The following is a 14,711-nucleotide window of genomic DNA, read 5'->3' as shown; positions in this document are numbered from 1 at the left end:
TTCCATTACAGTTGTGTATTGGTTAAGATTTGTAGGTTTGATGCTTTTAGCTGTTAATAATTAGGACATTAACTATAGTTTTTAATAAATTAATTTGAATTATAACTACTATTATACACAATTGATATAAACTTCACACCAACTTTTCAATAGCTTACAGCTCAGGTTTTGTTTTGCAAAAAGAACATGCACCCGAAATACAAACTATATACAGTATTAAGACCTGCTTTTTTACTCAACCCAGCTGGAAATAAACATCTGACACAAAATATTAATATTACATTTTTATTACTTAATTCAGTTTTTTTACATTAACACATTGTGTGTCTTCACTTGGGCTGACTGAGACCTGCAACAAGAAGGAGAATTCATTAGGACAATGTACCTCTTAAACCACATTACCAGTACATAAGATTATTCATACATTATATATTTATATATATTCATCCAACATCTTTGGGCGTACTTTGAGCAGATTCAAGATCTTTGTAAACTTTACAGCATTACAGTCATCTTTTATTTAATCTTCTCCAGGTGTAGGTTTTAAATTATAAAACAGATAGTTCAACTAGGATGCACCGAAATCATTTAAGTGATAAATAAATAAATACATAGGTAAATTGGCTATTTGGCTAAACTGATTTACCAGTATTTTTTAAAAAGTCCTGTTCACACACGATCTCTTAACAGTAATTCACCAGTGAGGACTATGTGTGAAAGGGGCTAATGATGTAATGAGGTCCCAGGTGTTTGTTATGTTTTAGAGTTTTACAGTGGCTTATAAAGCAATTCAGCCAATCATGAGGACCGGAACCATCCATTTTACAACACTACTCGAGCACTCAAGAAGTGTAGGAACTGATGTGTCAAAGAAAGTGGTCAAGCTTTCAACAAAAAAAGCTGCTCAACAGTTACCCAATGAAATGATGAACATATAAATCTACAAAGATATTATTTCAACCCTTTATTCAAAAACAGAACTGACAGTGTTTTTTTTTTCAAAGATGTTATAATCTTTAACAAAATGTTTGACATTGTTTGACAAGCACATGCACACAAAAGTCTCGCGCAGTTGGATAATAGGTAATAATTGCAATACAACCCCTTCAGGCTGATTCAAGACGGGGTTGTATTTGCTATAACAATCGCCTCGCTATACATTATCCCTTACTTAAGAAATGGGTATTTAAATACTTACCAGTGATAGTTTTTGTCCTGTTTATATCACTGATCTTCTCAGCCAGGTATTTCCGTACACTTAGGAGGCGCTTATTTATTTCCTCTGAGGTGTGACCCCTTTCCTCCAGCCTCTGAGACAGACACTGTTTAGAACACACACACACACACACACACACACACACACACACAAATAAATAAATACATTTTTTACTTCAAGTACTGATCATGACTAATGATTTACCAAATAATTTGTAAATACAAAGTGTTTTGTGTACAATGTGATAATGGAATGACAATAATTCGAGGATGTACTGGAAAAAAAGTAGCACCAGGATGCTTTTCAGAGTAATTAAAACATTTTAAATCTGACCACACAGGAAATTAAGTAGAATATGATGCTTGACAACTGAAATCTGAAGTTATACAGTGACAATTTAAGGAGGTAGAGCACACAGAACCACAAAGCTCCAGGTGCTGGTTGCTCCAGCTGGACATACACCCGGTTGTGTTTTTTAATTCAAGTACTGATCATGACTAATGATTTACCGATTATTTTTTCAGGAGCAGCTTCTTAGCAAAACCAGCTATATACTGACCCTCGTTTATAAAGCAGTCTGGTGAGAAATGATTCGCGAAACATGAAAGCATTGACGTTGATCGTGGGGAATATTCCCTTTGAAAACAAAACTCTGCCACTGCGTCTTCAGCGGTTTGGATTTAGGAACATCAAAATGACTGCTGTGTTCCTTATTTAGTTTATTAGTTTATAATAACGTGGACAGTGTCTTTTGATAAAAGAGCAGCTTTAGCCTCTACGGCTAATTTCCAGCTGTAGTCCCCGGCCAGTTGTTAATAGGCATACATTTACATTTAGTCTTTTTTTAGCGTTCTGGGGTAGCGTTCTGAATCATCTGTAGTGGTTTAATTGCACATGATGGAAGTCCAGCCAGAAGAGCATTGCAGTAAGCCTAGATATGACCAGAGTCTGGACGAGAAGTTGTGTTGCATGCTCAGTTAGGTAAGGCCTGATCTTCCTGATGTTGTGCAGTGCAAACCGGCATGATCAAGCTGTCTTTAACTAAAAATCGACTAAAAATGACGTTAGAAAAATCAAGAGCCTACCAATTAATCGACTAGTCAACTGGGAGATTACAGCCTAGGGTTGTAACGGTATACCGGTATGACGATTTATCACGATATTGGCATGTACGATTATCATATCGTAAATATTTGCCAATCCACGGTTTTGAAAAAAAAAAAATTAAACCAGATCTCATCTGCGCATATGCAACTTCTTTTCACTTGACTGCTTAGACTCCACCCATACATGTGCGCTCGTTTTCCCCTATGGTTTTCCCCCGCCGAAAACAAGTAACGTTATACTTTTGTTATCTGAAAAACGAACGCGGGATTTTCCTCGAAGATGGGTTTAGAGTGCGGATCGGGCCGAATTTTTCTGTCCGAGCCCGGCACGCGTCCGAAAGAGCAGTAACCGAACCCGACCCGAGTCCGACAGGCATAAAGATATGTCCGAGCCCTCACATATACTAATGTGCCACAAACAGGACTTTAATATCACCAACCATTCCCATGTTATTACGGTGTATCCATATACATGGCCCACCCTGTATATTCTGCTTGTTCTGTGTGAATGAGCAGCGCCATTTCGCCTAGTACATACTCAAATATGTGTGACGACGCTCATGGTGTTTAAAGCGTCTGCCGTCTCACTCATATGAGGACGTGAACACATGAACATATCCAGAGCTGCTCTGCTTTTATTTAAAAGAATCATCATCAAATACACTCTGACTGAAACTCATAGGTGTTTAGTACAACCTGTCAAAATAAAAGTTCGATTTAGCTTAAAGAAATGTTACTATTGTACAATAGAATATAGCTTAGTTATAACAACAACAATAATAAAGTTTATTTAAACATTAAGAAATATAGTTTTGTGTCTGTTTTAATTTAGTAACCCTATCCAGACAAACAAAAGTTGTTACATTTCATCTGATTGCATTTTCAATAATATATTTGTATTAAATCATAGAATCCAGACAAATTATATCAGACAAGTTACCCAGAATTTCTGAGGAAATAAAATACATTTCATAAGACTCTACTATCTTATAATTAACTTAAATAATAATTAATAAATTAAGAATAAAAATAATTTAAGGTTTTATGAATTCAATTGATTAGACATGTTTGTTCAAATGGGAATTTATTTTTTCTTTCTTATTTTTTCCAAAAGATAGACTCACACAAAAAAGTTTTTTTTTTTCATTAAAAAAGTTTGTTTTAATAAACCATATGTTCAACCAAAAAACCCTATCTGTTTTCATTAATTTAAGGGGCATTGTAGCAGATGATTAAAATAATAATAAGGATTGTTTAATACCGTATATCATGAAACCGTGATATTTTCTGAGACGATTATCATACCGTGAAAATCTCATACCGTTACAACCCTATTACAGCCCTAGTGTCTTGTGTTGAGATTTAATTATAGCTAAATTTGACAGTTTTACCTTTGATAGCGGAGATCTTTTCTGGACTCAGAGGTGGTTTTGCCTCAGCCTCAGGTTTTGCGTTACATTTCATCCCCGTAACACTCCTCTGTTTGAGGACTGTGGTACCCCATATGACTACAGCTAAGCTCTTGCAGAATTTTGAGTCCCCCTCTAATCTCCTCACGATGTCCCACTTTCCTGTGGGTATCAGGACTCCATGTCCTAGATCCTGAAAGAAAAAAAAAAAAAAAAAAAACATTAATATGCATAAGACCATTTTACCTCATTTAAAAGTAGAGGTCGACCATTATATTGGTTTTACTGATTACTTGGCACCAATAGGTAGCAGGTAACTAAGGGGGCCATGGCGATGCAGGTAGTTTGAGGAGTCATGTAGGACTGGCCTCCGTGGCTCTTGACTTGACTCTTGGCCACGATGGCTGGAGAAGTATGTACTTTTTTGCGTATTTTGTGGTTGGGTATTATTTAAATGAGGAACATTATGACTTCATGAGATCCAGAAAAATTGTATTATGAATTTATAATGCATGACTACCGTGCTGTTTCAGGGCTCGCAAAATTTCAAAATCGCTGGTAGCCCTTCGGGCAGGCTCTCTTCGTATTTTGGTAGCCCCGAAATGAATTTTACTAGCCCAGATAAAAAGACAATTTTTAATGTAGAAAATTTGTTAGGAGTCAAAACAATGAATCAAAAACCTTTTCAAAACACAAAATATCAACAAATATGCATCTGGTTCTAACTGAACTGAAATGTGTGTGACCAGTATGGAACATGAATCAGTGTGTCTGTGGCTCAGCCCCCAATGAGGGTATGAAAAAACAAACAAAAAAAACACGTAACACTTTAGTTTAGGGTCTAATGCTCACTATTAAGTTTCATTAACATGCAGATGGCAGGGTTTTATCATCACTGAGGTCCCGAATGTGAGGCAGGCTAGTCAGGGGGGTTCGGGGGCACCCCGAGAAAATGTTGATTTCTCTGATCTACATATGTGCATTTTAAGATGTTTTAAAGGCCAAAAAAATGGATAACAATAGCTTTAAAACCATGTAAGTGGGCAGCTGATTATTTTTCTCTCCTCATCAGCACACTCCTATTGATACTTTGCAGTCACGTGACTACCATGGATACCTGGCGGGCAACAAACGGGTATTTCCAACGTAGAGTCCTGTAGTTCCAGGTCTTTCTAGTAGCTATCAAGTCTGTTAGCGAGCTAGCTGCATATGGACTAGGATTAACTCCAAGATAATAACTCCTAAATTGTGTAAAGCAGACAAGTTTTTTAAAGATAATAGAGCAGTAATAATTCCTCCGTAAATAATCTAACGTTAGCTCTACTGTTGGGTCATCTCTGGTTCTCATTGAAAATCATAGATATCGCAAACCTCAAAACAACCTATCACACACTTCTGTTATTGTTAGCAAAAGACGACAGCTGTTACTGTACGTTCACACCGCCACCGGCGAGAGCGTCAAAGTGCCCGGAAATCATTCATTTTCAATGAATTTTGCTGCTCTCGCCAGCGGCGGTGTGAACATAACGTTACAGTTAGTCTAGCTTAGATTCATAACACAAACAGCTGACTCGCCGAACCAGCTGGTAAATATTGGTGGTGTTGATTGACAAAACTACAGTAACTTAAAGACACGATTAATTACATGATCATACACCCATTGTGTTCAAACAAATGTTGAAATTACCTTTGATGGTAATAGGCACAGACGTGTGTATACTGTGAAGGTTGCTTATCTCATCAACTATCTGGCATGTCGTTTACACCTCAAAACACCAACTTTTGTATAGTAAAACTGGCGACCCTTGATTAGTTTACTGGGTTTCGTTGCTGGAGAACGACGTTCTTGCCCGCCAGACAGTACTTGTGACGTCAAGTGCAAAGTATCAATTCTCTTTCTTTTTCTCTTGCTCTGTCTCTTCCCCTCCTAAAGCTGAGCTTTGACTGATATAGGCTTTTCATTTTTGTCTGTCAGTGAAGTAAACATAGGGTCAACTGATAGGTTGATTTATGAATCATTTTCTCAGACACATTCCTTTACTGAAAGCTACTAAGAAAGCTAGGTAGCCTAACTAAGTTTATTAAATTCATTCACAATATGTACACATTCATTATTGATCTTCTTCCTAATATAGGGCCGTAGACAGGGCTTTATAAATCAAAGAGGTCCTACATTTAAGGTTATTAGGGAGTTCAAATTTTTTATTTCTCTGATATGTCCATTTCAAGACGTTTGAAGGCCAAAAAAGGATAAGAAATAGCTTTAAAACAATGTCAGCGGGCAGTAGATTATGTGTCAATACTTGCTCTCACTTCTTATACATTACTCTTTCTTCTTCTCTCAGTCTCCTCATCTTGCCCTGTCTCTTCCCCTCCTAAAGCTGAACTTTTTTTAATTTACTGAAGGCTACAAATTGTATATTAATTCTCAACATGTACACATTCATTATTAATCTTGTGCCTAACATGAAAACGGATTTGTTAATGCTCTGTTAAATGTCCCCTCACAATGACAGTAAACTAATTATTAGTCACGTTACATAGGCCTATTTTCAGTTCAAAATGGCGAAATTCGACAAAAGTATATTCGTTTGTCTGATTATTTTTGTCATTCGTTTCACATTTATGACCTAAAAAAACTGTCAAATATGAAATGTTTAGTTTAGCTACTAACATCTTATCTCGCACTTGACCGTAAACTGAGTCGCTCTGCTCAAATTCGCTCTCAGCAGCTTCTGTGAATATAAACCCTGCCTACTTTGATTTGATTGGTCATCTCAAATATTCTGACATTGACAGACCAATGAGACTCAGGTGAACACACACACACACACACACACACACACACACACACACACACACACACACACACACACACACCCTGTTTCTGATATGTGCTCTGCTCTGCGCTGCTGCGGATTGAAGATGAAGACGCGTTGAATCTGATTATAACAAGACTGAAGCGAACACTATTTCAGATAGCCCGTCGGGCAGGCCGGTTATGCATTTTGGTAGCCCGACTTGAAAACACAATAGCCCCGGGACGTCGGGCAGCCGATTTTGCGAGCACTGTGTTTCATTGTGATTAATCGTGCAGCCCTAGTTTAAAATAAGAATACTAATACCACAGCTGAATAAAAAAATTTGTAAGGGTATACAGGGATAAACTAGATAACCTGGCTTCTCAAGACTCCCCTGCTTTGCATTAAAATGATAGGAATATGTAGAGTTTGTGTTTTACAGTCTACGAAATACCTTGTCATCCCTGTGTCTTATGCTCTGCTCCTCTGCTTCTGGACCTTGAACTGGCTGCTGTGGGAGTGGAGTCTGGCCTGCAGAAGAGGACTGTGGCTCCTTTTGTGTTACTGTAATATCAGAGTAAAGGCCCATTCACACCAAGAATGATAACTATATTCGTTTTTTTTATCAATCACTGCCTATAACTTACATTTGAATGTGTCCAATTCTTTCTAAGAACTTTAAAAACATGCATGTAAAATTAATAGTCAAACAGTTTGAAAATGCTCACGTTTGAGTATTATAGCCGTTTGCTCCTCTGCTGGTTCTTCTGGACCGTGAACTGGCTGCTGTGGGAGTGAAGTGTGGCCTGCAGAAGAGGTCTGTGGCTCCTTTTGTGTTACTGTAATATCAGATTAAGCAACACTTTTAATAGTTTTGTTGCAATAAAAAATAAAAAATCACAGGCTATAACTTACATTTGAATATGTCCAATTCTTTCTAAGAACTTTAAAAACATGCATGTAAAATGAATAGCCAACCAGTTTGAAAATGCTCACTTTTTTTGTTTTGGAAGAGCTCCTCTTGGAGATGAAGGTTTAACCGCCTTAGCTGCTGCAGTTCAGCTTTCGTGTCCCTATTCTCTTCTTTTAAACATTTAATTTTCTTCTCTTTTTCTTCATTACTCATCTCCTCCTCTCGCATCCTTTTTTTGATGTTGTAGTACTTGTCTTGCAGTTCCTTGTGCACATCCAAGGGGACATACTCATTGTGTGTTTCGTAACTGCTCTGGACAACTTTTTTCTTTTCTTTTAGGATTTCCATTAAAGTTTTCCGTTTCTGTATGCTTTGGACTGCTGGCTTTTTTTTTTTCTGGTCATTTGTCTTGTCACACTATAAAATAAACCAAAAATATTTTTTTAACAGCAGAATTTACAGACATATGTCATAGTGACCGACTGATAGGGAACTACATTTCCCATGATGCTATTTAGATAATTTCACTGAAATTACAGATTCAGAGAACTGAAACAAGCAAAATGCAAAGTGTGTAATGTTGTGATTAACCTCATAGCTTTGATTGGTTTGGTTCATGACTTACAACACTTTAATGGAGACTATTTTTTAAATCCCTATGGTATAAATTTATGAAAAAACTACCTCCAATGCTGAAAAATGTGCAGCAATAATGCACTCAATTGTATTACTTAAGAGATGCATTAGCCTACATAGCTTACAGATGGATTCTTGGAGCTTTTGGTAGATGACCAGTCTTCCTCATCACTGTTGAGTGGGGGTATTGAGATTCGCTCGCGCTTTAATTCCTCTTCAGATTCTGAAGAATAGAAGAAAAAATAACTACAGTTCTTTGTCACCACCAGTAAATATGTTAAGTGGTTGTTTGAGAATCTTTTGTAACAGTAACTGTAATACCCACATCTATGATTCCAGCAGTGCAACAAATAGTTTGACTGATATACTTATATATAGTGTAGCTTTAAATACCTACCAGCCAGTTTTAATATCTGTGCTTTGTAGTATTGCCCCTGGTCCTCTGGCGATTTCTTCCACAAAATGTTATATTTTTTCTTTGTTTCAAAATCTTTCACATCTTTTGGACAGAAGCCTTTTATGTGGTCCAAGGGCACTATCTGTCGGATGTTGTCGTCGATATAACGGACGTAGGCAAACATGCTAACATACAAGACAAACGACAGTTAATAAAAACACATTTTATATAAATTACTTTGTATTGGCAATACAAAATGTTTTATTTGTGAATAATTACCTTGCAGCCACTCTCTGTTGCAAGCCAACGTTAAGTTACTTGCTCTGTTTCACTAGAATGCAAATAACCAAATTACAAGAAACATGACATAAAGGTCAAATAAAACGAATGAAATGGCATGTTTATTAGGCTGCTGTCGACCTAAAGCACGAATAACGTAACATATCGGATTGTTTAACTGTTTACGTTCACTTAAGACATATTCTCAACCAACTGTATACTACTGGGCAAGACATTGACTGTGAAATTAATTCGGTAACGTTAGCTGCTTATTTGCTACTTGCACTCTGTCTGTGTCAGCCTTTAATTACTTTTTTTTATACTATCAACAGACTTAACCTTACGTGGCAACGTATGTTAATAAGCAGTCTTACTTACTGTAGCAATGTTGATTTTACATTTAAGTATAAATACATACACAGCCCGTTATCAGCTAACAATGGCTGGCGGTCCACCAGCATTGGGCGGCAAAAGTCAGCGGCTTGACACGGTCGGACAAAATATTATAATATAACAAAATATAACACCATCGGCAACACGACCAATCTGGACCAACAGTCTAAACCGTGGTATGCCAGAAAACACTTATTATGAACCAGCGGCTCGGTAGCGGACCGGGAAGGTGGTCCGCTGGAATAACGATGAGCAAAACGCCAGTGGGCCGCCAACTTTGCCACTGGTGGGCCGCCATCGGCCCGCTGGGCCTATGTTATAGTCTACCTCAATAGCGGACAGGGCAGAAAAGTAAATATTGCATCGAAAATAACAGGAATGAAAAGTATTAATGACACTTACCTGACAGAAAAAGTAAAAAAGGGTGGTTCGTGAACGAGCAGATCAGTTTAAATTATTATACCGTTATTTCAGTTGGAACTGTCACGCGCAAGCTAAGCTCCGCCCCCTTTTTGCGTGATCAACATCTCGTCTCAAGCACTTTTTTCATCATTATTTATTTTTCGGGACAAATATGCGTAGAAATAGGCAAAAATATAAGCTATACCTGGAACCTCAAAGTAAGACAAAGATACCTCGCCAGACAGTGTGTAGATATGACAGGCCAGGTGTTGATGTTGACGAGGAAGAGAGCCAAACAGCCAATGAAACAGGTACCGTAGACGTAGACTATCACGCTTATTATCCAGTAGGATTGTCCCGATTATTTGAATACATTTTATTGTTAAAAAATGTAAATAAAAACGTTAGTACATAGGACGGAGGTGATCCAGCAAAGTCTGACATACTTACTGAAGAATAACTTTTGATTTTTAATTGACAAATAAATAGGCTAAATAAAAACCCAGAGAAATATCCGATTCTCATCGGATATCAAAATAAAAGTCCTCACACATATACCTGTTAAATAAAAGTAACAGTGAAACAGAGATAATGGTCATAAGTTTCATACATCTTTGTCAATTACATTTTTTTGTAGAACCTATTTTTAAAAGGTTATTTAAATATTATAAAATACATTATTTGTGATATATTAACATGTTTTAATGTTTTAATTATTATTTATTTTTATTATTTTAATTTCTTCTATGTAAAGCACTTTGAATTGTCATTGTGTATGAAATGTGCTATATAAATAAACTTGCCTTGCCTTGCCTTTATATATATTTGTATGAGATTTCTTCAGCTTGTTTTTTTCTTGTTGCTTATGGTATTTTAATAGATATGCTCTCAGAGGCAGGGAGTAAGACAAACAGCATACAGAACAGAGAGAGTGAGAGAGACAGCATACAGAACAGTGAGACAGAGAGCATACAGAACAGCCATTCAATGTTGAGTACACCATTTGTGGTATGTGAAAGTTTTGTGAACTGTTTTCCTGATGTATTGAAAGCTATAAAAGACCATAACGTTACACATTCAAAAAATAAGCATGGAAACAGGCAGCTACAGAGTCAGATGAAGTACAATTATTCGCAGTTACTCTTGCTGTTAGTGCAATGTCATGATTGTAACATAACTGTAACATTATTATCAGAATGGTCCAGAAAGTGAAGCAGCCACGATAACAACACTCAACTCCATATGCAAATTATCTGAACTGATGACAGATGAGTACAGTAGTGAGGTAGACGTTGTACCAGGCTCAAGTAGATCTTCAGAAACACATGTGAGTACTAGTTTAGCTTGTTCTAATAAACATTTATCATGTACACTACTAGTCACAAGTTTTAAAACCAATTTGACTGAAATGTTTCTCTCGACATTAAAAACTTTTTGATCTAATTTGTTACAGTATTTATTAATCTTTGTTAACATAAGTTTATAAAAATACAACCGTTTCATGATTGTTACATAGATGTCATGATTGTAACAATTGTAACATAGATGTCATGACTGTTACATAGATGTCATGATTGTTACATAGATTTCATGATTGTAACACGGATGTCATGATTGTAACATAACTATAACATTATTGTCAGAATGGTCAATGGAAAACAGCTGAACTGATGACAGATGAGTACAGTAGTGAGGTAGACATTGCACCAGGCTCAAGTAGACCTTCAGAAACACATGTGAGTACTAGTTTAGCTTTTTCTGATAATTGTTTTTTCCTCTCTCTCAGGTACACATGTACTTCTTTAAGTTTTCAATTATAAATGTATAGTTTTGGAGGGTCTGTACGTTTAAAAAAATATAACTATGAACCTGCGTGAATATGTGTATGAGCAGACCTACACACAACAATACCTTTAACAAAGATGTTGCTTTTTTAAAGGCATGCAGTGGAACAGAGTCAGAGTCTGAGATAGACCATAGGACAGGCAGCACGAAGCAGAACACTGATCCCCTGTCAATGATTGACCTACAGCCTGACATGGACACTGCTTTGTCTGCCACAGGAACTACCACAAAAGCTGAGGCAATGCTCATGATTATGAGCCATGCAGCAAAGCATAAAATAACTGGTTGCCAGTTACATGATTTACTGCAGTTGATTAATAAATTGTTTGGGCAAGAAGTTGTACCTCGATCCAAGTATCTTTTTAACAGAGTGTTTAAAAACAGTTGTGAGGGAGTAGAATTTCAGTTCTACTGCGAAAAATGTTACTTCAACATAGGAACAGTCCAGGAGATCAGTGACAAACAAATTGATGAATGTGGATCATGTGGCAGCACTTTTGATTCTGGTTCTATGAATGGAGGTAACTTCTTTATCAATGTTCCTCTTGCCCCACAAATTCAGACTCTGCTTGAAAGCACAGAAGCGAGTGCCCATTTGAATTATAGGTTTGATAGGCAAAAGAGTCATAATGAGGTGTTGTCAGACATCTATGATGGGGAGAAGTACAGACATTTGTCTGGCCCAAATCAGATCCTCTCAGATTCTCACAACCTATCATACATATTCAACTCAGATGGAAGCCCTGTGTTTAATTCTTCAAAGTTCTCTATATGGCCCATCCACATAATGATCAATGAGCTTCCCCCTGAACTTAGGTTTAAGAATGTATTGCTTGCTGGCCTTTGGTTTGGGCCAAAAGAGCCTGTGATGGAAATCTTTCTCAAGTCATTTGTGGACCAGGCCAAGACCCTAGCTGACACTGGTGTCACATGGCATAAAGAAGGGTCTGTTATTAACAGCAAAATAGTTGGCCTCTGTTGTAGTGTCGATTCCAAAGCGAGACCGCTGATGCAAAACACTACCCAGTTTAATGGATATCATGGCTGCGGATTCTGTCTGCATCCTGGGAAGCTGGTTGATAGGGTAGTGAAGTATCCAGTTTCAGAAGAAGACTATTGTGACAGAACAAATGAGGAAATGGTTAGGGATATGGAGTTGGCTGTAGAAGGTGGGACAAATATTAGGGGCATAAAAGGTCCTTCTCCACTAATCAACTTGCCATTCTTTGATGTTGTCTGGGGGTTTGTCCCAGACTACATGCATGCAGTCTTACTGGGGGTTTCAAGACAGATTACTAGACTCCTGGTTGATACTTCTTCATCCACCCAGCCATATTATGTAGGCAGCCCTGCCACTTTGAGAGAGATCGATGCTAGAATTGTTGGTATCCAACCTCCACACCTGATTACTCGACTGCCTAGAGGGTTGTCAGATAGGGTGCACTGGAAAGCCTCTGAGTGGCGATCCTGGCTCCTGTTCTACAGCCTACCATGTCTTGAAGGACTTCTTCCCCAAAAGTACTTGCAACATCTTGGCCTACTTGTATCAGCCATTTATCTGTTACTGAAGGCTGAACTAAAACCTTGTGAAATCAACAGAGCTGAGATCTTGTTGCTTGACTTCATGTTCAGGTTTCAGATTTTATATGGTGAGTCACAGATGACATTTAACATTCACCTTCTCAGTCATCTTGCCAAGTCAGTCAAGTTGTGGGGCCCATTGTGGACACATTCTGCATTTCCTTTCGAGAACGCAAATGGCAAACTCCTGACTTTGGTAAAAGGAACAAAAGGAGTGGCTAGTCAGATAGTTACCAAGTTTCTTCTATTTAGATCAATTCCTTACTTCTCATCCAAGTACACGGTGAAAGAAGAGGTGTTACGGTTCTGTTCTGATTTGAACAAGTACCCAAGGGTCCAAAATACTGTCAAATGTGACAATACTACGCTACTTGACAATGGGAGCGTGCATGTTGTTACACAGGAAGAACGGGCTGCCTTCTGTGCCCCTCGCGTGTGCATACCTGATGAAGTTGTAGTGCATAAGCGCATGATCAAAGGTGGTCTGGTGTATACTAGCGGAGACTACACCCTATCTCAGAGACGAGATGAAAGCTATGTGAAACTAACAGATGGAACATGTGGGGTAATCAATAAAATTATTTCTTTCTCTGACACGGATGATCACATAGCATTATTATTAACAACATTTAAGGTAGCTCCAGTATTTCCACTACCACAACGTTGTGGTTTTGTTCCACACATTTCCATTGTGCAATGCTGGGAATCATCCAAGACAGAATTAGTTCCTGTTAGTTGCCTTCAGGGTAAATGCATGTGTATCAAAGTGGAAGACAAACTATACATTTGCAGTTTTCCAAACATTTTTGAGAGGGACTAGAACAAACCCTTGCCAGACACGCAAGTGTGAGTGTGTGTGTGTGTGTGTGTGTGTGTGTGTGTCTGTGTGTGTGTGTGGCTGATGTTAAGTCAAGTTATGTTATCTAAAGATGTTTTGTATGTACAAGTGCTTGTAAGTAAAATGCAGTATGTATGGCAACAAACATAAATGGCAGGTAAATGTTCTTGAGCCATTCTTTTTTTGTACTATTTGGCTTTCATAAAATATTATATTTGATTCACTCCTTTTTATCTTTATCTTTAAAGCAACCTGATGTAAGTGTTTTAAATAACTATAGTGGTATTATACCACGAAGCCTAAATAGGAATCTTAATAAAGTAATGTCCAAAGTAATATCATGCATTATGTGTATTATTTAAAAAACCTCCTTCTGTTTACCTGTCCGATTGCATTTTTTTTCTACAAGCCTGCTAAATTGAAGTTTGAACAGAGAGTTTCTCTATTAGTTTAAGTGTAACCGGTGGGCAAAGTCTGACCGATGTGCAGCCATGCAGAGATGTAGCTGGCCTCATAGGCGCCGATTTTCTTCCGTGGGTGCTCATGGGCGCACGCTCTTTAAAAAAAAAAGAAAAAAAAAAAAAAAGAAATCAAGTAGGCTAGTCAAAAAATGTTTGCATTTCAGAACCTTAGGAAATGGACAGCGGCCGACACGAACACACACACACACACACACACACACACACACACACACACACACACACATTTAGGCCTACTTGATAATAAAGCCGTAAAGTAGGCTATCTTTCAACTCAGGCCAGCGCCACTTCGCACAAATACAGACAGGATTGGAGATGAAAAGTTTAACTGACACGTAACCGAGATCAGCTTCGTGGGAAATTAAGAATCAATGTCACACAACAGAGTCCTGCACGGGTCCGATTTTGTAAAACCG

The 14,711-nt window shown here is 37.8% G+C and overlaps 2 protein-coding genes and 1 long non-coding RNA gene across 3 annotated transcripts in view; 2 read left to right on the top strand and 1 right to left on the bottom strand.

Moving 5' to 3' along the window:
• Positions 1-14,711, top strand: part of LOC308690179 — a 1,067,189-nt gene that overhangs the window by 107,374 nt on the left and 945,104 nt on the right. The window lies entirely within an intron of this gene.
• Positions 330-10,232, bottom strand: LOC308690123 (uncharacterized protein; the record flags this gene model as incomplete). Its single annotated transcript, XM_081364409.1, has 8 exons — positions 8,758-10,232; positions 8,479-8,663; positions 8,207-8,304; positions 7,529-7,862; positions 7,261-7,371; positions 6,987-7,096; positions 3,714-3,924; positions 330-349 (listed from the first exon to the last, which is right to left on the bottom strand). Exons 2-8 carry the CDS (start codon positions 8,660-8,662, stop codon positions 330-332), a joined length of 1,068 nt encoding a protein of 355 aa, XP_081220535.1. The 5' UTR covers position 8,663; positions 8,758-10,232.
• LOC308689392 (uncharacterized protein) lies at positions 10,667-14,150 on the top strand. Its single transcript, XM_081363041.1, has 3 exons — positions 10,667-10,879; positions 11,196-11,288; positions 11,492-14,150. The coding sequence occupies exons 1-3, from the start codon at positions 10,814-10,816 to the stop codon at positions 13,796-13,798; spliced, it is 2,466 nt and encodes an 821-aa protein (XP_081219167.1). The 5' UTR covers positions 10,667-10,813; the 3' UTR covers positions 13,799-14,150.

This window comes from Scardinius erythrophthalmus, assembly GCF_964197995.2.
Source record: "Scardinius erythrophthalmus genome assembly, chromosome: 4".
Lineage (NCBI taxonomy): Eukaryota > Metazoa > Chordata > Actinopteri > Cypriniformes > Leuciscidae > Scardinius > Scardinius erythrophthalmus.
The sequence above is the reverse complement of the archived record's forward strand: the minus strand, read 5'-3'. Positions and strand labels throughout refer to the sequence as shown.

What these genes read in the sequence shown, in the direction of transcription:
- LOC308689392 (XM_081363041.1), top strand. Translation starts at nt 10,814, where the DNA reads ATGACAGATGAGTACAGTAGTGAGGTAGACGTTGTACCAGGCTCAAGT. An exon ending in GTAGATCTTCAGAAACACAT is followed by an intron (nt 10,880 to 11,195) that starts GTGAGTACTAGT and finishes CATTATTGTCAG; the next exon opens with AATGGTCAATGGAAAACAGC. An exon ending in GTAGACCTTCAGAAACACAT is followed by an intron (nt 11,289 to 11,491) that starts GTGAGTACTAGT and finishes GCTTTTTTAAAG; the next exon opens with GCATGCAGTGGAACAGAGTC.